General features: G+C 54.5%; 1 protein-coding gene and 1 non-coding gene across 2 annotated transcripts; one reads left to right on the top strand and one right to left on the bottom strand.

Moving 5' to 3' along the window:
- Nucleotides 1-7755: 7755 nt before the first annotated feature.
- Nucleotides 7756-25168, bottom strand: CDCP2 (CUB domain containing protein 2). The gene is made up of 6 exons (XM_045858889.1): nucleotides 25090-25168; nucleotides 18990-19337; nucleotides 15573-15908; nucleotides 14259-14612; nucleotides 11150-11328; nucleotides 7756-8082 (listed from the first exon to the last, which is right to left on the bottom strand). The coding sequence occupies exons 1-6, from the start codon at nucleotides 25166-25168 to the stop codon at nucleotides 7756-7758; spliced, it is 1623 nt and encodes a 540-aa protein (XP_045714845.1).
- Nucleotides 17550-17656, top strand: LOC123831752. The gene has a single exon (XR_006787951.1). It is a non-coding gene; the product is annotated as a U6 spliceosomal RNA (small nuclear RNA).
- Nucleotides 25169-27764: the final 2596 nt, after the last annotated feature.

Raw genomic sequence — 27764 nt, 5'->3', positions numbered from 1 at the left:
CCTTAAAAGCAGCAAGAGAAAAGGAGATAGTTACCTACAAAGGAGTTCCCATTAGACTATCAGCTGATTTTTCAAAAGAAACCTTACAGGCAAGAAAGGGCTATTCAAAGTCATGAAATACAAGGACCTATATCCAAGATTGCTCTATCCAGCAAAACCATCACTCAGAATGGGAGGGCAGATAAAATGCTTCCCAGATAAGGTCAAATTAAAGGAGTTCATCATCACTAAGCCCTTATCATATGAAATGTTAAAGGGACTTATCTAAGAAAAAGAAGATGATCAAAACTATGAACAGTAAAATGAATACAAACTCACAACTATCAACAACTGAACCAAAAACAAAAACAAAAATGAACTAAACAAACAACTAGAACAGGAACAGAATCACAGAAATGGAGATCACATGGGGGGCTATCAGCAGGGAGGGGTGGGGAACACTGGGGGAAAAGGTACAGGGAATAGGTAGCATAAATGGTAGATAAGAATAGATGGGAGGAGGTTAAGAGTAGTATAGACAATGTAGAAGCCGAAGAACTTATATGTACGACCCATAGACATGAACTAAGGGAAGAGAGAATGTGGGTGGGAGGAGGTATCCAGGGCGGAGGGGAATAAAGGGGGGGGAATGGAACAACTGTAATAGCATAATGAATAAAACATATTTTTTTAAAAAGAGCTCCTAGAAGGAGTTGGGCTCAAGTCACTGCTCCACCACTTACCAGTTGGGTGGTCCTCAGTGAGCCCCCTAGCCTGGCTGAACCTCAGCTTTCTCATCTGTAAAGTGGGATGGCTGTGAGGAGGAGAGTGGGTGCGGCACCTACATGCCCCGGGGCTTAGTGAGCTGGAGACACTGCTACTATACCCGCATTTCTGCCAGTGACTCCAAGGGGGATGACATGAGGGCTCTTTGTAATCAGCCCCCCGGGGTGCAGTCTGGATAGCATTGGAGTCCAGGCCCTGGTGGGGCCACGGCGCTGAGACAGCTGGAGCAGCACCTTCCCAAAGGTCTCCTCTGCTCCTGGACCCTGTGTGCTCTTGAAGGAAGCCAGCAGAGGGCAGGGAGGCCCCCCTGATGTTCCAGGAACCAGCCTGAGGGGTGTCATTGACTTTGGAGGGCAGGATAGAGTGGCTCTGGGAGGTCCTGAGGCTCAGGGCCCAGGGCAGCCGGACTTGACTCCTGCACCGTGTGTGCCAGGGCCTGCCTGGGCAGAACAGACAGGCCACAGAGACGGTGGGCTCCCGGAAGTCTCCCCTAGGAGCAGCCTTAAGCCCTGACAAGGCACCTGAGATGCGGCAGCAGCTTGCGGGGCCTCGCTGGCACCTCAGGAGCCCAGAACCCACCCAGCAGCTTCCTGCTGGGACTGGTCGATGCTCGCTGAGCTCGTGCTCTGCACAAGGCACTGAGCCAAGAAGTGTCAGCGCTGCCAGGCAGGAGCAGGGACTCTGAAATCCGCCACCCGGTTTGAGGCCTGGCTGCAATCATAACCAGCGATGTGCCTGTGGGTGAGATGCGCAGCCTCTGTGCCTCAGCAACTCTGCGGTGGGGCCTAAACAAGCTACTTCACACGAAAGGTCCAGAACAGTTCCTGAGAGCTGTCAGCTGTGACCTCAAGCAGGTCGCTCCATGTCTCAGTGCCGCGGGTTCCTCGTCTGTGAGGTGGGACTCACAATGCGCCCGCCTCACAGCATCACCACAGGAATTAACACATGGGATGTGCTTACGTTCTGAGACCAACACCAGGCACAGGAGCCCAAGCTCACACCCAACATGCATCTGTCACAGCTACAGATGACTACAGTCGTCTGTTTCCTCGTTACCCCCTCACCTGCTCTACTGTAAGGCCTGGGCTCTTTGCACAAACCTGCTGAGTCCCACCTCTCCTGTTGCTTAGAAAGAATAATAATGGCTACTGTTTAGAGAATTAGAGAGAAAATAAATGTAAAAAAATCTAGAACAGTACCTGGCATTGAGTAAATTTTAGTAAATGTTCCAACTTTGGTTTCTGATTTACAGATGAGGAAACTGAGACTGGGCAGTTATGGAAAGCTAGTGGCCGAGTCAAGGCAGGAGCCCCACCCCAGGCCCAGCTCCTGCACCGGCCGTGCCCCGTTCCTCCCTGGACCCCAGCACCCTGGCTGGGTCCTGGCCCAGGGCGGGTGCTGGGGAAGTGCTTCTTGAAGGAGTCTAGAGAACTGGCGGATGGACAGACCCAGGCCACTTCCCCAGCAGGTGACAGAGGCAGAACCAGGGTCCAGCTCACTGCGTCGAGCTGGTTTACTCCCAAACAGCGTGTGTGGTGCTGACAGATGGAGGGCCTTTCCCAGGGGGGCCATCCCAGGGGCATCACTGACAGAGAAGAGCAGTCACTTGGCCTTCCTGGCCCAGTGGGTGTCCTCATTCTGAAGCCAAGGACACAGGGGCTTCCGCCTTGCTAAGAGAAGCAGCTGGTGCCGTCCAGATCATTTCCCAGCCTGCCTTTCCAGCTTCGCCCCAGCATGCCTCCTAGTCCCCCCAGTGGCCCTTGTCCTGTCCTGCAGTCACAGCATGCTCTTCCATGCCTCTTTGCCTCAGCACATGCTGTTCCCTGTGCCTGGATGCCCTTCCCCCTCCTCCCCCCTCCTCCACCTGCTGAGCCTCCTGGGCAGCCTGAGTTGTTGTTCCTCTGGGCTCCTCCAGCACTCCACAAGTTGAGACAGGAATTTAACCCTGTCTTGTTCTTAAAAGCCTTAGAGAGGAAAGCGTTTAGTTATTTCTGTGTCGTCTCCAATTGGCCACTCGATCCACTATCACTTTCCACTCTGCTCCTTGCCTGGGGGGGACTGACCAATGAGGTCTGCATCCCCCTGGGTTCAGCCCGTGAGCACTGCCCCCCAGGAGACTGGAGGGTGAGAGAGGGGTGAGGGTCCCCTGGCTGGCTTGTGTCCCTCTCCTCGCCCTTCAGGCCTGACGATGGTAAGGACTCCCCTGTCACTGCCCCCAGCTTCTGCACTCCCCCCGTGGCTTCCCTGCACCCTGCCTGCACCTTTGTAAATAACCCCTGTATCACGTGTGCACAATGGAATATTACTCAGCCATAAAAAGAATGAAATCTTGCCATTTGTGACAACATGGACGAACCTAGAGGGAATGGTGCTAAGTAAAATAACTCAGAGACTGAGAAAGACACATACGATATGATTTCACTTACATGTGGAATCTAAAAAAACAAAATAAATGAACAAGCAAAACAGACACAGACTCAGGGATGCAGAGAACCTTTCGAGGGCTGCCAGACGGGAGAGGGGCGCTGCACGAGAAAGGAGCAGGGATCGAGAAGTGCGGACTGCCGGTTACGAGAACAGCTGGGGACGCAGAGAACAGCAGAGGGAGTGCAGTCCGTGACACTGGTCACGACGTATGGTGTCAGGTGGGTGCCGGGCTTAACGGGGGATCACTTCCTAAGTTTTCTAAGTGCGGTGACTGTGCTGTGCCCCTGAAACAATGTAATAGTGTATGCCAACTTTAATAAAAATTATTAAAAATAAATAAATAACCCCTCTATTAAACTCATCTCAGATTCCTGATTTCGGTGGGCTGCCTGCTGGTTCCTGCTGGCCTCAGTGGCCATGGCTGAGGCACCGGGCACTGCAGAGCTGGCTCTCCGCCCACAGACGGCCGACTCCTGGAGGGAGGGGCCGAGTCTGAGCCTGTCTGCACGGCCATGAAGACGGGGCTCGGAGAAGACACTGGGAAACGTCCTTGACTCCAACTGCACCAAAGTACCCATACTGACACACACGTGAGAATGAATGGATGGGATTGCATCAGATTCACCTGATCCTTCACGGGCTCGCTCACTGGTTCGTCCACACTCCTGCCAGCCTCGCGTGCCGGGCTCTGGCAGGGTGGACGGTGGAAAACTGCCTTCACAGGTCTGGCACCGTAGTGAGAGGGTCAGGCGTGAGGGAGCAAAAGCAGAAACACCGGTCACACCATTTCAGGTGGTGATACGTCCTATGGTGAAAATAAAGCAAGCTGAAGGGGAAGCAAAGTGACAGGTGTGTGGAGTGACGATGTGTGCTCAGGGCGCCTGCGGTCGGAGAAGGGTGTGAAGGAGCCGGGTCAGGCAATGCTCTGGGGCGAGGACGTTCCACACGGAGGGACCAGGAGATGGAGTGGCCGGGTGCGAACGACCCTGGTCTGCAGCAGAACGCAGGGGAGCAGGGAGGCCGGGCACACTGAGAGCGGGAGGCTCACAGGAGATGCGGTGGGGACCTGCTTTCTCGTCAGGCCCCTTCCAGCTCCGGGACTTGAGGACCCCTCGGGGAAGCCCTTGCCAGGCCCGGCCTGCAAGCCAGCCACTCCTGAATTGCCCAGGTGAGGGCCCCGTGTTCAGGGCCCCAAGTGGGGTCTCTCCCCGTGTTCTCTCAGCCCTCACCACAACCATGTGAGGAGGGTCTTTCTACCCCCATTCCACACACAAAGAAACTGAGGCTCAGAGGATTGAGCAACCTGCCCAAGCTCACGCAGAGTCAGGGGAAGAACTGGAAACGCACCCAGGTCTGCCGGACCTGCAGTCCAGAAGGTGTTTTCCCAGGGTGGGCACATCCACTTGTCTAGGACTTCTTCATCAGTAGCACTGGCCCCGCAGGGAGGGACAGGCTGGAAGGAGAACCCCAAGCTCCCAGCTGGGGGTTGGCACGTCCCAAGCCCACACAGCCCACGGGGTTCCCGCCTGGCTGCTTGCACAGCTCCCGCTGGCGGAACAGGTAGGCGGGAAGGCGGTGCCAAGCTCGCCAGGCCCTGACTCTCTCCCAGGGCCAAGGCATGCTGGCTGACGGCTATTATTTCAGGCCTTTCATTTCTAACAGACACTGCGCTGTCACAGAGACTGTTATTTCCTGTGGCGCGTGCAGGGTGATGGACATGCCGGCTGCCCGGAGGGCAGGGAGTGGCAGGACCTGGGCACATTCTTGGAGATAAAACCACCGGCTCTCTCCCTCTCAGTCACTCCACTTTGCTCCCACCCAGACGCTGCCGCGATGTTTGAGAGCATCCCCCGGGGTCCCAGGAGGACCCAGCACTCGGCAGGGCGCCCCAGCTTGGGGAAAACCGACTCCTTTCAGACGAGCCTCCACGTTTCATAGCCTTGTAATCTTGGCCACGGCTCTTGCCCTCCCCAAAGCTCAGCTTTCTCATCTGTGAAATGGGGACCATTTATGTCGGCCTCACGAGGTGGCTTAAGTGAGTGAGATGACCCATCCGAAACACCTGCCACATAGTGGGTGCTGAGGAGGTGGGGGTTATGACAGTGACCATGCTGCGGGGCGGGGGAGGGGGCAACAGTGATGCTTCTCACATGTGGAAAACAGGGAAAATGAGGCCAGAGAAGGGAACGGGCTCTCCCAAGGCCACACAGCGAGTCAGTGGCAAAGCTGGGCGGAGAATTTGGGTCTCTAGGCCAGAGCTTTTGCCAGTCAGTGGTAACAACTGCATTTTGCCGCTTCCTCCATGTCCTGGGCACCGTCACCCATTATCTCACCTAATCCTTGCAATGAACTGGTGGGCAGGCCCACGGTGACACAGCTAGCAAGCATGGGGTCCTGGCGGCTGGCTACACCCTGGTGGCCTGGCTGCAGAGCCCGAGCTCTGGCCTCTCTGCACCGGCTCTTGAAGACCACTGCTGAGAGCACTCGTGGAGGCCCCCAGCTTTCCCACGTGTGCATGTCCACAGACATAGTCACACTCAGCTTTGAGAATTAGGCTTCGCACAGGCTGGGCCACGGTCTCCTCCACTGCGATGAGCAGACAAGGATAAGGCCAGCTTGGGCTCACCTGTCTCAGGTCCCACCAGCTGTACCCCTAGGCCCACCCATGGGTTCTGGACACAGAACCTGGGGCCACTCGCAGAGAGTATCTGGTGTGTGTCCAATTCTTTCTGACAGGGAAACAGAGGCCCAGGTGGTTTGGGTCAGACCGCATGGGATTCGCCACGCAGGCTGGCACTGGTAGCTGGAGGCACCTGAGAGTGAGAAGGTGGGTGGGAGAGAGAGAGGAAGGGGCTGTGTTCCAAGTACCCAGATCGCAGGCACGACCCTCCCTGCGGCCACATCCATTACCCCGGCAGACCCCCCCCCCCCGCCCCGACACAGCTTATCATGGTGCTGCGTCCTCACTGCAAGCTCTGATCTACGTCCCGTTTTGCAAGTGGAGATATCACGGTTCACAGAATCAAAGTGACTTGCCCAGGCTCACAAAATTAATAAGAACTTGGACTTGAACACAGCTCTTCTAATGCCCAGGCAACTCTTCCCCCTTACTTCACTCCTTACACTGCTGGCTCTCTTTCTGCACTTCTGGACTCTGCAGGTTACCCAGACACCTGCCCTCCCGTCCCTGACTTTGCTGCACCCAAACACAGGCACCCTCCCTGAAGGCAGGGATTTGCCCAATAGGCTGACTGTGGTGCACCTGCAGCCTGTCACGACAGCAGCTGCACAGCCGGAAACCAGTGGATGCTTGTTGGGTTGTTGAAGGAATTGTGTGATTAGGCCACAGCTTTTAAAACTGATACCAGTGGTCAGCACGGTCGGGTTGGAGATTTCTGCTATTGGGAAGGATTTAATTGAATGATTTATTATGCAATAGAAAAGTGAGCAAGGGAAAGTGGTGCATTACAAATGCATTGTTTGTTTCTTTTTCATTAACAAGATTGCTCCACTTCTGGGTATGTGGAGCTCTGGGGAGGCATGAGCCAGTCCACACAAAGATGCCCGAGGCCTTCCCACAGGTCAGCATGCAGAACCCAGCCCTGCTCCCTGGCGGGGAACTTAGAGAAATGCGGGCGGCCTGGGGTAGCTCTGAGTAGACTGGAGTAGCTCTGAGTGAAGTCCAACGGCAGGAGAAGGTCCAGAGGGCTCCAAGAGAACTCATGTGGAGAGGGAGGGCAGGCTGGCAGCCTAAGGTCAACATCAGGGTGAGGAGGACAGAGACACGTGGGACCTCTCTCAGCTTTTCAGTCAAGGATCACAAGGTATTTCAGGATAGACACCAACGCGACGGAGACACGGGTCCTCAGCCTCCAGCCTCACTGCTGAGCACGGTGTGGGCCTGCCTGTGGCTTATACAGGGATCTGCCCCCGCAGGGTATCACCGCCTCCACGCACACAGCCAGTCTTCAGCAGCGACACCATGTGGCAGGGCCCGAAACGACAGTGCTCAGTGGGGTTTCTGCTCGCTTCCTCTGTTCTGGAGTCTGAAGGCAAGACTGGGCTGCTTTAGATGAAGTCCTCAGGGTTCTCGGGACATTCGGGGAGAATGAAGGCTCCCGATGCATCAGGAACATCCTGCTGACGAAGGCTTGGGATTCTCGACGCTTCGGAAAAGTAAGAGATGCCCTTACTTGCACCCTGAGTTGGTGACACTCCCACAAGTTACAGAAGGAGTCAGCTTTATCCACTCTGTCTCCAGTAAGAGTAACACACACAGTTCTTTTCTGTCTTTGAAACTAATGACAACAGCTGCTTACACAGCCATGTCACACCATAGTTTACAGAGCTCTCACCCATCCAAGCCCTTCTCTGAGCCTCAGGTCAGCCCTGGGAGATAAGCATGGTGGATGGAGTAACGGTCCTGAGGAGACTGAGGCTCAGAGAGGGACAGTGATTTGCCCCGGGTCACCAACACATCAGCGAGGCCTGGTTCCGCCCCTTTTGTAGGGTTCCCCAGCCGACTCCCAGGGATGCCGGTGGCTGGGGCCCTGCCCGGCCTGCTCACAGCAGCATCAGGACCACGATGGCAATGACCATGAGGACTCCAGCCAGGATGCAAAGGCCCAGGAAGACAATGTCACTGGTGTCCTGGGCCACCATGGCCACGGGGACCTCCACTGCTTCCACCTCATCCCTGGGCGGCGCTTCCTGGAGGGGCTCGGCCGCGGCGGCGTAGGGCCCGAGCCAGTGGGAGCCGGACAGCAGGTGCACGGACGCCTCCTTGCGCCGGGGCTCGCAGCGGACCTCGTACTCGTGGGTGTTGTCCCGCCCGGCGGCCGAGAAGGCGATGTACAGTACGCTGACGATCACTGACGTGTTGTTCCTTCTCTGTGGGGGTCACGGGGCACTCACTCACACCCGAAGGGGCCCAGGGCTCACCCTGTCCCCCTCGATATCTGGGGGCTCAGCACCAAGGCAGCAGAACCCCAGGAGCCCGGGCTCTGGCCCCAGCTTGGTCACTGACTCCTTCCCCGCAGGGAGCCTCAGTGTCCCCACCTGTAGAAGGGGTGCTACGAGGGCGTCTGGAAGGACAAGGTCAGATTTGACGGGTCAGGGTTTGCTCTGGCTTCAGAGAAGCAGCATCTATGACAGGTAGTGACAATAATCACAGGGACATCCGCCACATTCCAGGCTTTGTGTTGTAAGTGCATTATCTCATTTAATTCTCACAACCCTCTCTTATTGGTACTATTGGTAAAACACTTTACAGGTGAGGAAACTGAGGCCTAGAGGTGACTGGGCCCTTGTCTGAGTCACACAGCACACACGTGTGACAGGGAACATATTCTCACTCAGATCTGCCTGATTCTTACCGTGCTCTTGGCCACCATGCCTCACTCATATCCAAGGACATGGGACCAAACGGGACTCCCACGGCATCCAGTTCCACCTCCCTCCCCTGGCAACCCACAGACGTGCCCGCTGGGGCCTGGCGAAGGCAGCGATGTGCCGAGCCAAGCCCGGAAGCCAAGTCTCCTGCCCCCCAGATAGAAGCCCTGTCCCTGGTGTTATGTGACTTTTCCTCTGGAATCTTTCCTCCACATTATGTCTGCAGCAATTATGTGTCCCTGCTGTTGAGTCCCTGGTCACCAGAGTGGCACCACAGTAAGGCTGGGAAGAGCTGTTGAGGAATGAGATGTGAGAGGTTCGGCACCCCGAGGCGCTGAGGCGTTAGGGCCGGGCCGGGGGCAGCATTCTGATGGGCAGTCTGAAGGGGTCTGGAGCGAGGCTGCTGTGACACAGGGCACCTCCCCCACCCACCCCGAATCTGCAGCAGCCGTGCGCTCCTCAGGTGTCCGACTGCCCCTGCTCAGCAGCGGGGCTTCTAAAAATCAAAGTGGCCTAAAACAGCCCTGGCTTGGGCGGCTTAGCCGGTTGGGGGTCATCTCGCAAAGCCAAAGGTCACTGGTTTGATTCCCAGGTGGGGCACATGCCTGGGTTGAGGGCCAGGTCCCCAGTTGGCGGATGTATGAGAGGCAACCCATCTATGTTTCTCTCCCACATGGGTGTTTCTCCACCCCTCTTTCTCTCTCCCTTCCCCTCTCTCTAAAAATAATGTTTTTCTACAAAGTTGCTTAAAACAGAGAGAGCAGGCCTGGACACTTCGGAGAAGGGAGTTTTGGAGATGAGGCGACCTTGAGGGTCTCTCCCCGCTCTGGGTTTCTGCGATGCAGGGAGCCTCCCTGCATCTGGGCCCAGGCCCCCACCACCACGCCCTCCGAAGAGGACTGGCGCCCTGGGTTCTGTGATGCAGAACCGGGACGCTGGGCACGAAAAGGGCCGTGCCTGGGCATGGCAGGGGACCCAGTCAAGGGGCCTAAGTGAGTCTTCATTGTGAAGAAGGGAGAAAAGTCATGAAATGGGGTGCGGGAAAGTTTTCGATGAGTGAGAGGCTGGAGGAGGAAGGAAAGGCCACCCAAGGTGCTACGGTTATGAAGTCAGATCTGCAGTGCTTTTTAGGTGGCGCGCACAAAGGCCCATATGGCTTATGGCCGTTTGAGCTGTGCGTCTTGGAAAGCTACCCGGTGCGGAGACTGGTTCTCCTGGGCCGACGACTTAAAAGCATGACACGAAGAACCCGTGAGTCCAAGGTTCTCAGCTCTGTGTTTCCAGGATACAAACTCCAAGGGTCTGGGATTCCGTAGTTCCCAGTTCTGGTGGTGGTTCTGTGACCCTGAGACTCTGCGTGTGTGTGAGTTCCTCCTTCTAGATCACACGATTCCCTGTTTCTAGAACTCCCTGTCTGCACCATTTCATGACTCTGTGGAATGGGGTTCTGCCCCAGGGACTCAGTGCCTGGAGAGCAGTACAGGCACATTGTCTTAGCAGCCAACCCCGACCCCGCTTCTCCTCCTCTCAGGTCAAAAGGTCAGCAGCCACCAGAGGCTGGGGAAGCAGAGGGGTGGGCTGGAGGGGCCAAAGGCATATATTTGTATATTCGGCTAATATCAGGGGAGGGGGCGTACGGTTTGCTGGAAAGCCTGTAGTTTCCGCCAGGCCAGTCTGGCAGATCCCCAGGTACCAAGGCTGGGGGGTCACCCTGATGGAGACCAGGGTTCCTTCCCCCCTTGTCCCTCCCTGACCTGTTCCTAAGAATACAAACATCCAGGGTGCTTGGGGCACTGCTCAGCAGCTCTGAGGGCCTGAGCCTGGGTTTAAGGTTTCCAAAACACAAGGATAGCAAAAAAAATTAATTTGCAAGCCTCACTGCCTTTGGAGGGAGGTGGATCCATTACTTGAAGGGCCCTTTTGTTTTGTGGAGCCCAGGGAAGGATTCGGATCACAAGATTAGTGAAGGGGCCCTGGCTGAGGTGGCTCAGCAGCCTGAGCATTGGCCCACGAACTGAAAGGTTGCTGGCTCAGTTCCTGGTCAGGTCCCCAGCTGGGGGCGTGCGAGAGGCAACCAGTTGATGTTTCTCTCACACATCGACATTTCTCTTTTTCCCTCCCTGCCCTCTCTCTAAAAATAAATAAATAAATAAAATCTAAAAACCCACCAGTATTAGGGAAGGGGCAGGCAGCAGGCAGCAGGGCTCACATAGCTCTGCGTGTGGAAGGGGTGAGGATGGGGAGGGCCAGGGGAGCTGGGGGTAGGGGGGCAGCACCGGCAGGGCAGCCTCCAGGGTTGGTCAATCCACAGGGCCTCATGGGAGGAGCCTCCAACAGGGGCTTTTGGTTGTGCCAGGCTGTGCAACAGGCCCCGTATCTGCCTCCCATATCTGAGTTCTTGGTCGTGTCTACACTGAGCACATTTGCTGTGAAGCCAAGAGGGGCCCAGCTCTGATCCAGACTTGTGGTCACCAGAGCCAGGAAGAGAGGCTGAATTCTCAGGAACAGCAGATGCCTTTCTCTCACCTGCCCTCTGTCACGCCCGCCCCCCGCTCCCAGCCCCTACCTGAGACTCGGTACCGCAGGTGTCGAAGCGGGCCTGGATCCGGAAGGTGCCGCCGATCTCCTGGGCAGCACAGCGCCGGCTGCCCAGGTAGACCTGGGTCTGCCCCAGCGGGGCCAGTGCCTGCGTGGAGATCAGGATCTGGAAGTCCGTGCGGGAGCAGCTCACATTCATGGGCACGACTGGGGACAGGAGGGAGGAGCTGGAGGCCTTGGAGGCAGGCAATCTGACCCCCACCCCCCCAGGCTCCCGCTCCCGTGTGGTGAATGGGAAAACTGAGCCCAGAGTGGGCATGGCTCCTTTGCAGTCCTGCGGGGGTGTTCTCCGTGCATTGCTCCACTGAACTCCGTCAGTGGCAGGCGCCAGGCTGCTCCTCAGCGTTCTCCAAGCCTCACACAGGGCTTGGCAGGTACGGCGGATGCTGAATGAACAACTGAATGACTGAGTGAATGAATGAGTGAGTGAATGTTCTTAATCATAATAAAAGCTACTATTTGCTGATTACTTTGCCATGTGCCAAGCGATTCATTCACTCGGTTAACAACAAATACTTATTGAGGGCCTACTATGTGCAAGCACTATTCTAAGTACCACAGATATAGAAATGGTGGGGCAGCCAAAAATTCCTGCCCCCTTGGAGCTCACACCTGCAGTTGGGTGAGGGAACAATATGTAAAATGCGCCTAAGCTCTGGGGCGGCCTGAGGAAGACCAGGCAAGAGCAGAGAGAGAGCAGAGTGTGCGTGTGTTGGAAGGGGGGAGAGGGGCGGGGTGGGGGGTGGCTGCAGCTTTGAAAACAGTGGTGAAGACAGCCTCAGCCTCTCCCCACGATGCCCCCAGGAGGTGAACGTGACTAAAGTGTCTGCACAGTTTGGGAACCGAAGCCCGGAAGGAGAAGCAGTTTGCGGGGGTTGAGTGGGACCGTAACCACCCAGGCTGTAGGACCCCGGAGGTCCCAATCTCCCAGCTGCACAGACCCAACATTCGGGTTGCACTGTGGTGGCCTGGGGGGCGCAGGGGGCCACCACAAGCCACCACAGGGCGACTCGAATCTTGGGTCTGTGCGGGCATGTGTGTGTGTGCACACACATGTGTGTGCTGGGCGGTGCTTGGGGGGGCAGGGTGAGTGTAGGGGAAAGGAAGGGGGGCGCCAGCGGGAGGAAAGGGAAAGAGCTGGCAGCCGGGGGCCTAGGACTCTGGACGCCCCTTCGGGAAATGCCTCAGACATATTTCAGCCTCTGGTGTCTGGGCAGTCAGGGATTTATGGGTCTGCCGTCTCCCACGATGATCTTGGTGGCGCTGAACTGTGTGTCACCTTTGATGGATGTGAAGCTGTCCTCTAGCCGGGGGGCCGCCTGCAGCCTGGGCCACATCTGGCGCCTCGCCCAGCATGACTGCCCCTGTCTGACCCCGGGCTCCCATGGGGACTGGGGAGGGAGGTGTGGTGTGGCGGGGCGGGGGCTCCTGCCCCAACGGGAGCCAGGATTAGAGCTGCCTCACCCTCCGTCCCTGGAGGCACCAAAAGGAGAAGGGGCTTGTCTGAGATCACACAGAGCTGGGAGGGGACCCAGGCTTGGAACTAAGACTATGGGGGCCAAAAGGGGCTTGAAAGATCCGTCAGCCAACGTCCTCGTTTTACAGGTGGAAAAGCTGAGATCCACAAAGAGCAAGTGTCTGGCCAGCTAGCTGTGGCAAAGTACCATGGCCCCTGGCTGTGCGGAGTGCAACCTGAGGAGGGCGCCCCTCTAACAGAGGGATCCTTCTCCCCTCCCAGGGTGGGGAAGGGGCTGACTGAGGCCCGGGGGTGGGGCTGCCCAGGCCACCCCTCTCCACTAGCTCGCTGCAGCTCTGCTGTTCCCTGTCCCACCGCAGGGCCGGCCCCCCAACCCCTCTTGTATGTGAAGTAAGGAGAGGGGAAAGATCTTTCGAATGCAGGACAGGCCTGAAGCACATGAGAGAAAGAAATCCATCCTCAGCAAGGATGGCCTCAGAGCCAGGCACTGTGACCTGTGTCACCTCATTTCATCTTGATGACAGTCTGTCTAGGGCATCCGTCAACCCCCTCCACAGATGAATGGTCAGTGGACGGCAGCACTTGGATGTGGCCTTGGTCTGTCTGAGCTCAGCAGGGCCTCCTCTGGGCCCCGCTCAGCCACACACGAAGGCAGGGAGTGAGTTCTAGCCTTGGCTGTGCCATCCTCTCCTGCACCTGTTTCCGCACCTGCACAACAGAGAGCTTCGGCCTGCCAGGCAGAGGGCGGAATGGGCCAGGACACCGACATTTCCCCATGGCCCCGGGAAGGGCGGTGAGAAGGGAGTGATGTCGGCTGGCAAATCTCACCAGCACTGTGGAGGCTGGAAAAGCTGAGTGCCAACGTCCCCAGCCTCCTCTGCAGTTAGCCATGGCCCTCTGGCCAAGTTCAAACCAATGAAACCAAGAAGTCTTTTGATGGATGCTGAGAATGGTTTTGCTTTCCTGATGAAAGGAAATTTGTGGCTGGCACCTCTCCTACCCTTCCAGCTCTTGAATATGGACATGATGCCTGATGTTGTGGCAGCCATTTTGTAGTAATGAGGCCAAGAGAATCCCAGAGATACCAGCTGGGACAGGGTTGAGTTCCTGAACCAACACAGAAGCTGCCTAGCTCCAGACTTCTTGTGAAGTGAGGAAAACAAAAGCCATTTGTTTCAGCCACTGTCAGTCAGGATCTCTAACTGATACAAGCAAGGCTGGTCAGCATCCATGTGGTTACACCAATCGTTTACCATAAACAACACTACCATGTTTTGTATATTACCCCTGGATAAAGGACTGAGATCAACCACTGTGCAAGAGAGGCCAGAAGCCAATGGGGAAGGAGCCAGATGGGGAGGGATGAGGGATTGTGGAGCTGGAAGCTGGAAAAGTAGGTCCCTGCAACAGTGCAAATAAGTAAGGACCACACTGGCACAGTCTCAGTGGTTCCAGAGCAGGAGTCGGTGGCAGTAGAGTCACCTGGAAAGAGGTTGTGGAGACCAGTTTGTGGAATGGAGGAAGGAAACTAACTGCGAAGACCTGGGCCCCCACCCTGCCGCCCCCGCTCCAGCACACCACCCCTCCCAGCCCGGCTGACCTCCGATGTAGGCCACAGAGAAGCCCCTGAGGGTGGTGCTGCGGTCCGTGTGCAGCCGGAGCAGGAGCTGGCTGCGGCTAGAGGTGACCGGGGGCGGCAGGTAGCGGCCACACCAGCTCCCCAGCAGGGGTGCCTGCTCGCTGGCCCCGTCGAAGGCTGCCAGATGGTCAAAGTCGCAGGTCTTGGTCAGGCTGTTGGGCTCTTCCAGTTCCAGGTCCAGGAAGAACATCTTAACCCGGTAGCCAGGAGGCAGGCGGATGGTCCAGTGGCAGCGGATGTTGTTGGGGTAGGAGCTGGGGTAGTTTGGGCTGGAGAAGTTGCCCCGCACAGCTGTGTACACCTCCTGGCATTCTCCTGGGGAGGAGTGGGTGGGAGGAGCAATGGTGAGAAGGGCGGGGACTGTTATTTTCTGCAACAGGTGCTATATGGTTATAATGCCACCCTGGCAGGTTGTGGGCACCGGGCCACAAAACTAGACAGTTGATCCCAAAGCCGACTTCAACCTGAAATTAGCTAAAAGCTGGGAATCTCATTCCAACTGGCACTTCCCTTCATGCATGTTGGCTCTGTTTGGCATTTAAAAACAGTACCTAATACTGGTCCTTAGAGTTGAGTCTAAACTTGGACTTGACAGTGTGGTTCATGACTGACCCTGCCCTTTTGACTGCCCCTCATCCACCCCTACCTTCCAGCCTCACCAAACATCTCCTAGTACTATGAGCAAAGCACACCAAACCCTCTCTGTCCTCCATGCATTTGCACATGCAGATCCCTCTGCTTGGAGCACCCTTCCCTTGCTTCTGCCTAATTAAAGCACTGCCCAATTCCCTCCTCTCCCAGGATGTCATCCATGATTCTTACTGTTACACAGCATAGGTCACAGTGAGTTGTCACTGTCCGTTTCCTTTTCCATCTCCTCCTACAGAGGGTGAATACCCCCCAGGGTTCATTCATTTACTTATACAAACATTAATTAAACAGCTCCACATGGCAGGCACAAAGATAAGCCCATAGGAACTCATGCAGGCAGAGAAGATCAACAGACAACAGATCATTGCTGAGAAAACTTCTGTAACGAATTGAAGGAAGGGACTAATTCTGAGTGAATCAGGAAGTCTTCACGGAGGAGGTGACATGCTTATGCCTTGGCATTGGCCAGGCAGGGAAGAGTGTGCTGGAGCATCCCAGGCAGAGAGAGAGCAGAACGCGAAAAGTCCAGAGGCAGGAAAGGGTGACTCTCTCCACACAATCGCACTGGGGAGGCAGGTGCCCGGCATGCACTGGGAACTGGGGTATGCCCGCAGTCCCTCCTACCTGAGAAGTAGTAGGCCTTGAACCCCCGGCCTCCGATGTTAAAGTCGGACTTAAAGATCACCTGCAGCTCATGGCCCAGCGACACCAGGGTGGGTGGCCTGGAGCTGCCACAGTAGCGGTGCCCGTGGGCAGGGCCTGGCACCCCGAGCACAGCCACGTAGTCATAGGCACACTCATCGCTGCCCTCCACCTGGAAGTCCACGAACACCAGCTTGACGGTGGCAGGGCCAGTGGCCCGGATCACCCAGTGGCACTCCACGTTGTTGGGGTAATTGTTCGGGTATTCAGGGCTGGTGAGGATCCCCGATAGGCCCGTCAGGACACCACCACACACATCTGTAAGGGAGCCCGGTTTAACTCACCTTTCTCCTTCCCTGTGGCTCCACGTTCCCCTCCCATGGGCACCAGACACCCCCCAACGAGCCACTCCCACAGGGAACCTCATCGCCATCCCCTGAGCGCTTGCCCCGTGGCAGGCGCAGTCAGGCACTTAGCACCTGCACCGTCTTTTTAAACTGTTACACACCCCTGTGAGGGACAGGCAGTGGTTCTTCCCATTAATGGTGGAGAAAACGGTGGCACAGAAAAGTTAATTTACTTACCTGTGTGAGTTGGGCTTCACCTGCACTCTGGACAAGGATTTGAGCACAATGAGTGTATCTGGGAGATACAGGGGTCCCCATGTGCGCAGTGAGGGGCTGAGGGTCGCTAAAGGGGAGGGACGGGGAGACAGCCACTGCAGGGTGTTGCTGAACCAGCCACTGAGCCCTGCTGAGGAGTCTGGGGACCAGTGTGAAGCTGGGGGTAGGGGGGCCAGCGGAGACTTCAGAGAAAGCCCTCAAGCGAAGAGATGAGGAGGTTGGCAGGTACCATTAAAGTGGCAAGGCCCAAGGGACAGGGATAGGGACAGGGCCCCGACAGCAGGCCGCTGGGCTGGTAACACGGAAAATGGGGTTTGACTGACTGCAATGCCTGTGCACTTGATCTTGTGATACCTGCCGTTGCTCTGACCAGGCCAGTGGGGCACAGAGGCTGAGGTGCCTGAGTTCAGAATTGCTAGTAAACCTCCCTAACAGGTGAGGAAACTGAGGCTTAGAGAGAGGATCTGATGAAGTAGAGATGGGCTTGGAGTCCGAGGACGGTGGTCCTCCTAACTCTGCCTTATGTCAGCTGCGTGACCCTGGGCAAGTCACCCAGCTCTCTCTGAGCCTCACGGGAATATTAGAAACCATCGCCCTTGCCCAGCCTGGCCCATGGGGCTCAGACTCCTGCAGAGTCTAAGAAGGCTCTGGTGAAATCCCTTCGGAGCCCTGTGTGACCAGTACAACCAGGAGGTGGTTGATGACGAACATCATGACTGGCTGGGTACCACCAACTGTGAGGGGCACACTCAGATGTATTTCCCGAGACTCCAGCATCTCGCCCCACGGTGTGGCTGTGCGGACCGAGGGCTGTGCTGGGCCCTCGGACGACCTGACTTCCTGTCCCAATGATTTCCCCTCTGAGCTGTGTGACCTTGGGGAGGCACATTCTCTCTCTGGCCTCAGAGCTGCTGTTTGGGGAATGAGAGGGCGGGCTCTGACATGTGCGATCCCTTCCAAGGCTAACACCCTTAGCAGAGCCTGTCCAACTGTGCCCCAGCACTCCTCAGGAGCCTTCTGGAGCCTCTGTCTGCAGCATCTGGTGCATATTTCATTCCTATGCTGTGTTCAAACTATTCAAACTATTTTCTAATGCAACAAAAGATGGTGTCCACAGATACATGCCTTACATGTAAAAATTTAACTCATTGGTGGCCGTAAGTACTGACTTAGGTATGTTTTCAATGCTTGGCTTATGATAAATGTTAAAAATATGAACTTATGAAACAAATGTGTACACCAGAATACTGGCCACCTTTGTCCTTCATATATCAAGGATTAACGTAAGGTCCCATTTGACGTAAAGGTACTACTGTTCTAAAAAATGCCAAGCCCTGTGCCCACTTCAGCAGCACATGTAGTAAAATCGGAACAATACAGAGAAGATTAGGATGGCCCCTGCCCAAGGATGACACGCACATTCGTGAAGTGTTCTGTATTTCTACGGGTAGTTACAGAATAGCCATGGGGATGTAAAGCACAGTGTAGGACATGGAGAAGGCAAAGAACTTAAATGCATGACCCATGGACATGAACCTTGGTCGGGGGATTTCCTGAGGGTGCTGGGTGGAGGGGGGCAAAGGGGGAAAAATCAGGACAACTGTAACAGCAAAATCAGTAAAATATAATTTTTAAAAAGTGCTGGGCCCCAACCAGCATTGCTCAGTTGGTTGAGTTTCATTCACAAACCGAAAGGTGGCGGGTTCAATTCCTGGTCAGGGCATGTGCCTGGGTTGCGGGCCTGGTCCCTGGTCGGGACACGTGTGAGAGGCAGTTGATGGATGTTTCTCTCTTGCACATTGATGCTTCTCTCCCTTTCTTCCTCCCTCCCTCCCTTCCCCCTCTCTGAAAATAAATAAATAAAATCTTTTTTTAAAGTAAATTTAAAAAATGTTGGTACATCTCGCCCATGGTATTATGACTCTGACATCTGAACATTCTAAAAATCTAAGGGTCTAAGATTCCAAAACTGCTATTAAATCAGTCTGTGGCTCTGGTGGTTTAGCATTCTACCATTCTATGTCTCTAAAGTCAGAGAGAACTGGGGTTCCACCTGAGCCCCCTGGTTGCTGTCGATGGACCCCATGTGCCAGGAGCCTCGAGGGTTGTTTGCTGCTTGAGCTGCCAAGAATAAGTTTGTGCAGAGAAGGACAGAGGAACAAGTCAAGGAGAAAGGCAAGGAGAACAAGGCCTCTGCCTCCCTCACTAGACTGGGGGCAGGTTGCCAGCCTGCTCAGAGGAGGGAGGGGCTAAGGACCCTGGATACGAGAGACGAGTTCAGGAAAGGCTTTGGGAGGGAGAGCATCAGCAGCTCCACACGGACCCTTGTGGCCCTTCCATCGGACGACCCTGAAGGGGTGCGGGGTCCTATGCCCATGAAACACTGAGATGACACAGAGGGACCAGCAGCAGTGACAGGGTGGCATCCCCTCCAGTGTCCTGACGCCGGGGCCGGGATCAGGAGGAGAAGAATAGAGGAATACGAGAGGCCTCGTTCCTGAGCACAGCGAGGACTGAGACGCAGTGAGACACTTGGGGGCTCCCGGGAACAACAGAGGGAGACATGGGGGTTGTCGCCGTGAAGATGGGACCCTGCAACTACCAAGATGACAGACAGAGGCTGCCTTTGCCCTGTGAGCTCTGAGAGCAAGTCTTCCAGGTGACAGGGCAGCCCACACGCTAAGATGCTGAGACCCTGCAAGTCTCAGCCTAGCCCTACCGCTCTTCCCCGGCCTCCACCCCGGGACCACCCTCTCCACTGCCAAGTCCCCCTTGCCTTTCTGATAGCCCGCAGAAAAGCCACGGCTGGCCACGTGCTTATCGGAGTGGAAGATGACAGACAGGACGTGCCAGGAGGAGGTGAAGGGTGGTGGGGGCACCTGGCCGCAGAACCTCCCCAGCAGGTTGCCCGGCTCTGCTGCAGCGCCGTTGTAGATCTCCAGGAAGTCAAAGCTGCAGGTGTCGTGGTACTCCAGGTCAAAGGCGTGGAAGGTGAGCAGCACGGAGGAGCCCTCGGCCACCACGATCAGCCAGCTGCACTCCGTGTTGTAGGGGTAGGGTCTGGGGAAGTTGGGGCTCGAGAAGTTTCCGGAAGGTGCTGAGAGCACACCCCCACATTTGACACCTGAGGCGAGAAGGAAGGGTGGCTCAGAGTCCGCATGAAGCAGTGGGTGGTGGGCCGGCTGCACAGCCGGGTCTTTGGGATGGGAGGAGGGAGCCTGAGGCCCTGGCCCTAAATTAATTCACTTTTTCATGTACTTGTTCATTTATTTACTTGTTCTTTATGTTTTTATCAAACATGATTTTATTCATTCAATAAATATCATTTGAGTGCTAGGCATTGCTCTAGGTGCTGACGTTTAGCAGGAACAACACACAAAAACTCCTGCCCTCATGGAATTTACATTTTGGTGGGGGAGAAAGATAATAAACACCATAAGTAAAATATAGAGCAAATTAAATAGTTAAAATGCTATGGAGAAAATGTAGGGAAAGGAGACAGGATGCCAGGTGAGCCTATAATTTTAGACAGAATAGTGCTATATGTCAGGCCCTGGATATGTGCAGGAGGGAATTTAAAAATTTTTTAAATAATAAGTCCTCGTCACCCTGAGTGAAAATGTGCACAGCCTATTATAATGTTAAAAGTATGTTCTTAGCCCTGGCTGGTGTGGTTGAGTGGATTGAGCGCCGGCCTGCAGACCAAAGGGCTGTTGGTTTGACTCCCGGTCGGGGCACATGCCTGGGTTGTGGCCCAGGCCCCCAGGAGGGGATGCTCAAGAGGCAACCACACATGGATGTTTTTCTCCCTTTCTTCCTCCCTCCTTTCCCCTCTCTCTAAAAATAAATAAATAGAATCTTTTTAAAAAAGGTATATTCTTATATGTACATATTTGCTTATAGTTTAAAAAAGAAAACAAGGGAAGGAAGTGAATGGAAACGATTCTCTGCTGGGGAGGGAGCAAAGGAGAGGAACCAGGCGTGAATGCCGGACCTCTCTCAGTGCAACTTGCTTTATAATTTTGACTTTATAATTGTGAATGATTTTAATGTAATTTTTAAATTATAAAAAAATTTTAAGTAACCCTTAAATATCCCGAACTGAAACAAATAAACTTAACTACATTACCAAGTTAGAGGCACATTCACGTGGAGAAAAATGACTTCAAATGACTGTGAAAGACACTGTTTGACTGAACATTCCTAGTGGGATGTATCCCAAGGACAAAGAAACCCACAAAGAAATCTTGAAGCATATTTAGTAGGCTATTAGTAATAATAGTAAATACTATTACTGTATTTTATCTATTGAAACAAAGCAGTATGTTAATGTCAATAGAAACTCAGTTTTTCAGTATAACAGAAGAATGATACAGATATAAAATTTAAAAATTAAGTAAAACTGCCTTGGCTGGCATAGCTCAGTGGATTGAGCTCGGGCTGCGAACCAAAGTGTCGCAGGTTCGATTCCCAGCCAGGGTACATGCCTGGGTTGCAGGCCATAACCCCCAGCAACCGCACATTGATGTTTCTCTCTCTCTTTCTCTCTCCCTTCCCTCTCTAAAAATAAATAAATAAATAAATAAATCTTTTTAAAAAAGAGTACATAAAGTAATACATTAAAAAAAATTAAGTAAAACCCTTGTGAGATCCTTAAGTTGAATTGAGAACATCAATATGAATTTAAGGTGCTTTTTATTTCTGAAAAATAATGTCCTAGTTCTGTTCATTAAAAAGGCTTAAGAGTAACAATATTCCAGTAGTATGTTGTGCCCTGGGCCTTAGATGAGGATTATTATGTCCAATGAGAAACAGTGGAACTGGGGCAGGAAACATGCAAAACACACTGGGGACATCGCGTCACTCCAGAAGGCAGAGAAGCTGGCGAGGACCGCAGGGTTGTGTCAGAAGTCACAGGAACCTACTTGAAGGGGCTGCTACTGGCTGAAGAAGGTACAGTTGGAGCACCAGAATAGAGTGATGACTGCACTGGATTAAAACACATCAAATATGTAAAAACTCATGAATTCATAATGCAACTCTAAAGAAATAAAAGAGAAACTCATTGGTTTCCTTGAGAGCTTTCTGGGGTACAGACTCATTTTTTTTCATTAGTATGTAGAAAGAGAAAGAATTAAACATCTACTTTGCCTCCCCTGTTGTGTGCTGTGTTTCAGGGTAACCACATAGCTGGTGGAGGAAAACTGGTATTTACAGCTGACTGCAGAAAGAAGGAGCACGTTAGGAGATCAGAATTCTGCACACCTGAATGAAATAATCATCTTCAGTGTCTGTTCTAACAGCTGAGTAAAAAAGCAAATGAGGTAAAACTTAGATGGTTGGGTAGTTAGGTACTCCAGGTAAAAGTCTTTCAATTTTGCTAAATATTTGAAAATTTGTATCATTAAAAAATACCAAAATATTACTTTTATAGGTAATGAAATGAAAAGGCAACCTATAGAACTGGTGAAAATATTGAATTTGCAAATCATACATCTGATAAGGGTTTAGTATCCCAAATATAAATTCATAGAACTCCATAGCAAAAAACAAAAACAAAAACAAAACCAAAACCAAAACAGCCATTAAAAATGGGCAGAGAAACTGAAGAGACGTTTTTCCAAAGAAGACATATGAATGGCCAATAGGTACGGGAAAAGGTGCTCCATTTGACTCACTAGTCACCATGGAAATGCAAATCGACACCACACGGACCTGTCACCTCACACTGTTAGAAGGGCTGTCACCAAAGAGACGGGAGGTAGCAAGTGCGGGTGAGGGTGTGGGCAAGGGCAAACCTTTAAGCCCTGGGGGTGGGAGTGGAAGATAGTGCAGCCACCATGCGAACAGTATGGAGGGTCCTCGAAACATCTGAATTAGAACTACCACAGACTTCAGCAATCCCACTGCAGGGCACACACCCGGAGGAAATGAAAACAGAATACTAAAGAGGTTTTTGCTCTCCTGTGCTCATTGCAGCATTCTTTGTAACAACCAAGATACGGGAAAGCACTAAGTGTCCATTAACAGGTAAATGGATAAAGAAGATATGATATACACACTGTGTGTGTGTGTGTGTGTGTGTGTGTGCGCGCGCGCGCTCGGGGTCTGGCGGAAGTAACGCCTGCTTAAGTGTGGTTGGTAGGGTATGTGAATGTCTCACACGAGATGGACAGCAATTTGAACATTTCACCTAAACTGTCCTATGGCGTGCTTGAGTGTGACATTGTTACATTACAGAGTTACATGATTTTGTAATAAAAGATTCTGTAATAAAAAAGGGGCGTCATGTGTGCCGGACCCTGCACACACACATTATGGAATTTAAAAAGGCCATCCTTTCATTTACGACCACATGGATGGACCTTGAGGACACTTTATGATATGAAACCAGCCAGACAGAGCAAGACAAATACTGCATATCACTTACATGTGGAATCTAAAAAAGGAGAAGTCAAACTCATAGAAACAGCATAGAAAAGTGGTTGCCAGGGGAGAGGACAGCATATACGTCTGTTAGAGATGCATTCTGACGTATTTACGGTGAAATGACATATCTGGGACTGGCATAAAACAGGTGCTTGATGCACATCGGCCAAATGAATGAGTGTCTGATTTTCCATCATCCTCACAATAGCTCCGTAAAACAGACAAAGCAGGTGTGAGTGTCTCCATTTTACAGATGAGAAAGCTGAGGCCCAGAAAGGGAAGTTACTTGCTATAGCTCTCATCTAGTGTGTTGGTCTTCCCAGCACCCATTTCTCTATCTCTTGCAGCAACATGCCCCCTCTTTCCAACACTGGCTCCCCTGTCTCTGTGGGGTAACACCCTGATCACAGGACCCCACCGGGCAATTCTGGGGCTCCCGCCACCACGGCGGTGACCGGCCTGCAAGGTGGGCCTGTGCTTGGTGGGGCCAGAGTCCTGCTGAAGGACACCCGGAGGAGAGCCCTGTGCTCTCTAGTCCCTAGGCTGGGAGTGAGCACCCTGGGTGGGACCGTGCTCAGGGCCCACTGAGAAAGCTTGTCAGCAAATGGCGAGAACCATGTGAAAAGTGAAAATGACCCAGAAGCCAGGATGCTCTGGCTACAGGCATCCCGGAGCCTAGCTCATTGCACTCCTGCCTCCCGGGTTACAGAGCTGGGGCACTCCTCACCCTGCTTAAACTCATCCAGGCAGGTTTGTCACTTGCAACCGAAACCATCTTGAAGAATACCCTTAACCAGGGTTCCTGTAAGAGAAGATACCTCACCGAGCATGCGCACTGTCCCAGGTCTGTGCTGATTCAGAACGGGTCCCTCCCTCCCCGGGAGCTCACAGGCACGGGTGGGGTGGGAGTGGGGAGGGGGTCAGGCATATGAGACAATGCATGCACGGGGGCCCCGGGGGCCAGAGGAAGGGAGACCAGTCTCGCTGGGGCAGCACTATTGGGGATGGACACGATTCGCAGAGGAAGGGGTATTTGAGTTTGTGAGGAACGAGGTTTGTTAGTTGGGAAGATTTGGAAAGGGAAAATGATATGGACAAAGGCTCAGACTCCCTGTCACTGACCCTCCTGAACCTCAGTCTTGCATCTGTGAAATGGGGACAATGGCACCTCCCTGGCTGGGTAGCTGTGAGCAGGGATGACATAAAGCCACACAAGGGCTGCAAGGGGCACACCCGGTTCACATTCTCAGCTCCCTGCCAGCCCCGGGGCAGGCCAGGCAGGGACGGTGTCTGACTCATGCCTTTATGGTAGGAAGACAGAGGGACAGTTGCTGTCCCATCCTTGCCCCAGCCCTGCCCACAGGACGGGTCATGCCATGACAGAGTCAGAGCCAAAGTCTCATGACCCAGGACTTACCCAGGCACTGACCCCCAAGGTCACCCCAAGGTCACCGAAGCCCAGGTGGCTGGAAAATGGGAACAGTTGGCTCCTCCCACCACCTGGTCATGGAATGAGACACCTGGGTGTCCAGCCCATCTGTGCCACCAGCTAGGTGACTGACCAGTTACACTTCCTTCCTGAGCCCCCCTTGGGCCTGTAGGAAAATGAGGTGCTGACAGCTTTTTGATGAGCTCCGACTGCGTGCACGCCCCTTGCTGGTGAATGAGACCGCCTTCCTTTCACGGGCACACACACTCGGCTCAAAGGGCCAGAGCAGTACAAAGAGGCCTGGGCCCAGTGCTGGCAGAGGCTTCGGGGAACATCTGTGGATGAAGAAGTCACTCGGACAGCCTCCCCGAGCAGGTGGTGTTTGACCTTAGTTTGATGGATGAGCCAGATGTTCTCAGGTGGAAAAAGACAGAAGGGACAAGGGACACTCTGGGGTGAAAGGGGTGTGACCCTCAGTCAGAGTGCAGGATGCCCTGGGGACACAGCACACCAGAGGCTGGATATGGCACGGAAATCGGAGCCGTGCTGGGAGCGTGCTGACTGCCACCCCAGGGAACTCTGATTTCACCCGGCAGGCAGCAGGAACAACAGCGGGCTCTCAGGAGCGGACCGAAGGCTCCTTCCAGCATCAAACCAGTACTGGTTCTTTGAGCCATTCCCTTTGCCCTTGGTAACCACGCAGGCTCAGATAGGTTACTTAACCTCTCTCACCCTCAATTTCCTCATCTGTAAAATGGGGTCTAATACCCACCTTGAAGTTTGTTGTGAAGATTAAACACAATCATCAATGTAAAGCATCCAGCACATAGTAGGCACTAGTGAGTACTGTCTTCCTCCCATCCCAGAAGCAAACATATCCTCAATCAGCCAGCTTCCCCCAAAAGGCCTCCTGCTTTCTGGCCTCCCATGTAGAAACCTGCCGAGCCCCCCACCGCTGCCTGCCCACTCCTCCCCGCTCCTCCCCACTGGTGAGCTGCCTGTGGCCAGGAGCTCCTACCTTTCATGGCTCGGGCCCTGGGTCCCGGACCCAGCAGTGCCACTGCCAGCAGCAGGCAGCACCCCAGCTCTGTCAGCATCTCCTCTCGGGGGGCCCACAAGTCTGCAGGCCAGGGTCTGAGGGTCCAAAGCAGGGGAAGGAGAGGTGAGGCTGAAAGGGCCTCCAAGTTAATGGTGGCATGAATAATTCATTGGCCCCTCGAATTAGTAAGCTGATCCTCAGGTGCTTCCCTCACTCCACCCTAAGGTGACAGATCCAGTGTCACCAGGTTTACACGTCCTGAGATCTGCACTGGCCATGCTGCTGCTGCTCCAGGGAGGGAAGCAAGCCGGGGCTGGAGGGAGTTTGGCGGTGGAGGAGGGGCCTGAGTCCTGGGCTAGACAGAGCTGCCATCCATCCCAGGTCTGCCTCTGACTTGCCAGGTGACCTGGAACCTCTGGGTCTCGGCCTTACCCAGCTGCGCAGTGGGAGCATTCAGCCCTGCCCACTGTGGGCACGAAACGTGGTAACATGCGACGGCACACAGAGGGCGCTCGCTGCAGGGCTTTCCCGTCCCCCCCTCCTGGGGGAGCTGGAGGGAACCTCTAAACAGTGGGACATGTGGGGCACGCATCCTTCAGACACACTTAGATGAGCTCCGAGGGAGAGCGAGGGAGGTGGTGGCGGGCAGGTGGCTGACGAGGGAAAGGCCTCTGTCGTGGGAGAATTCGGCAGGAGTGACAGAATGGGGTGATCACACTGTGCAATCCCTAGTACAGTCACGGATTGGGGCCACCGCTTAAATGCTGGCAGAGAATAGCAACGTTTACCCCTTTATTGCTCCACACACCTTGCTCGAACATCCCTAAGTGCCGACCGCTGCAGGGGCAAGGCTGCAGAAATGCCCTCGGGGCCCGGGGTCCAACAGGACGCAGGAGCTTTGCACATTCTCTGGGGGCCTGTTTGGTTTGGTTCGGCTGAGGCCACTTCCTCAGCGCCTCTGCCCAGAGCCTGCACCAGGCACGGGGCATCTGGGGCGAGGAGCCTGGGCTCTGCTTGGACAGATGGACGGTCAGACAGATGAGGTCTGCATCCTGGCCCTCCCACCTGCCGCCAGACTGCGGAGCCCGGGAAAGTCGCCAGCCTCTCTGAGACGCAGGTCCTCGACGCGAGGCTGGGCAGCACGGGGCTGCAGGTCGGTGGGCCACACGAGGTGTGGGAAGTCCTGGCTCCGTGCTGAGGAGCGAGTAGGACTTATCCTTACCTCAGAGGAACTCAGATGTCCACCTGTCAGACCTCAGGTTGCCTCTGGCCCGTCCTCCTGTCGGGAGGTCCCCAGGGAGCCCTCTGGAGCCAGCCCGGGAGGCCACCTGGAAGGTGTTCAGCAAAGAGCATCAGGAATAGGCCCAAGGGATCTGCTTACCTGTAGGGCTTGATTGGCAGGAACGAAGGTCCTGCTGTCCTGGGCAGTCTGAGGGGCGGGCGCTTGTATGAAACAACCACCAGGTGTGAGAAGGAGCTAGCCCGGGCCCTACTAAGTGCTGGGCGTGGTGCTGGGCGCCTCCCACAGAACATACGTGGAAGACTTTTCCCATCGTGGAGAGGACGGCCCTGGGGCTCAGGGCCCCGAGCTGCTGTCTCGGGCCGGGTTGTTCCACAGGAAGACCTCTGACAAGAACTACGGGGCAAGTAGTTTGTACCAGGAAAGAGCCAGAAGCCCAGGAGTGGAAGTGGGGAATTGAGACAGGGGTGAAAAGCAGCCAGTTCAGGGAGTGTTCATGAACAGCTTGCTGTTTGGGGCGGGGGGCGGCAAACAACGCTTAACCCCCACAGGCACCCCCAGAGATGGTGTAGGCTACCACCCCAAGTTCTTCCACCGAGGGGTGAGGAAGTGGAGTGTCGGCCTACCAACTGCCAGCTGTCCCCACGTGCAGGCACCCCAGCCCGCCTGTGGATGGGGAGCAGTGGTCCAGGGGCTGCGGGCACAGAGTCCACGAGCCTGGGAGTGGCGAGTGTCGCAGAGTGCGGGCAGGACCGTGACAGCCGTCAACTGAGCCATCCGTATGACCGCTGCTGTTACAGCAACAAAACTGCCTCTTTCTAGAATGTTCCTCTCACCATGTCCCCCCTCTGCTCAGGATAAAATCCAAAGTCCTCTGCTTGGCGTTCAGGCCTCTTCAGGACTGACCTTGAGTTTAGTCCCGAAGCCCCAGACTTTGTCCCTGTGTTGAGCGCCACGTCCCAGCCGCCAGGTTGGTCTCCCACGTCTCCTCACGTGCTGTGCCCCGAGCTGGGGTGGCCCTTCTTTCTGCTCCACCGTCCCCTGACAGACTCAACTCGTCCTTCAGAACACTGTCACCATCCCAGGGAGCTGCCGTGGCCCCTCCCCGGGCTCACCTCCAGCACTGAGAGGTCCGCCTGCACTCTGGCCAGTTTTTCTATGAACACCCTCTGTCTCTCGGGCTTTCACCCCAAACTCTCACTTGTCTCTGTCCCCACTGCACCCATCCCCCGCCCCAGCACACCCTCAGTGCTCAGCTGCCATTTATGGACTGAGCTGCTCAAGGACGCCCAGCTGGGCAGCGTCCTACCCATTGGAGCCCATGTTCATTTTTGAGCAAAGAACAAGTGGCAGAACGGTCTGGTGGTTAGGCATGAAGCTGCTGGAACCGAGACCATGTGGGTTCAAATAAAGT

The sequence above is a fragment of the Phyllostomus hastatus genome, unplaced genomic scaffold (assembly GCF_019186645.2).
Source record: "Phyllostomus hastatus isolate PE091 unplaced genomic scaffold, TTU_PhHast_1.1 phas_contig_147, whole genome shotgun sequence".
NCBI lineage: Eukaryota > Metazoa > Chordata > Mammalia > Chiroptera > Phyllostomidae > Phyllostomus > Phyllostomus hastatus.
This window is presented reverse-complemented; position numbering and strand designations above follow the sequence as displayed.

What these genes read in the sequence shown, in the direction of transcription:
- CDCP2 (XM_045858889.1), bottom strand. Translation starts at nt 25,168, where the DNA reads ATGCTGACAGAGCTGGGGTGCTGCCTGCTGCTGGCAGTGGCACTGCTG. An exon ending in TTCTGCGGGCTATCAGAAAG is followed by an intron (nt 15,909 to 18,989) that starts GCAAGGGGGACT and finishes GCTCCCTTACAG; the next exon opens with ATGTGTGTGGTGGTGTCCTG. An exon ending in CTCTGTGGCCTACATCGGAG is followed by an intron (nt 11,329 to 14,258) that starts GTCAGCCGGGCT and finishes TCCTGTCCCCAG; the next exon opens with TCGTGCCCATGAATGTGAGC.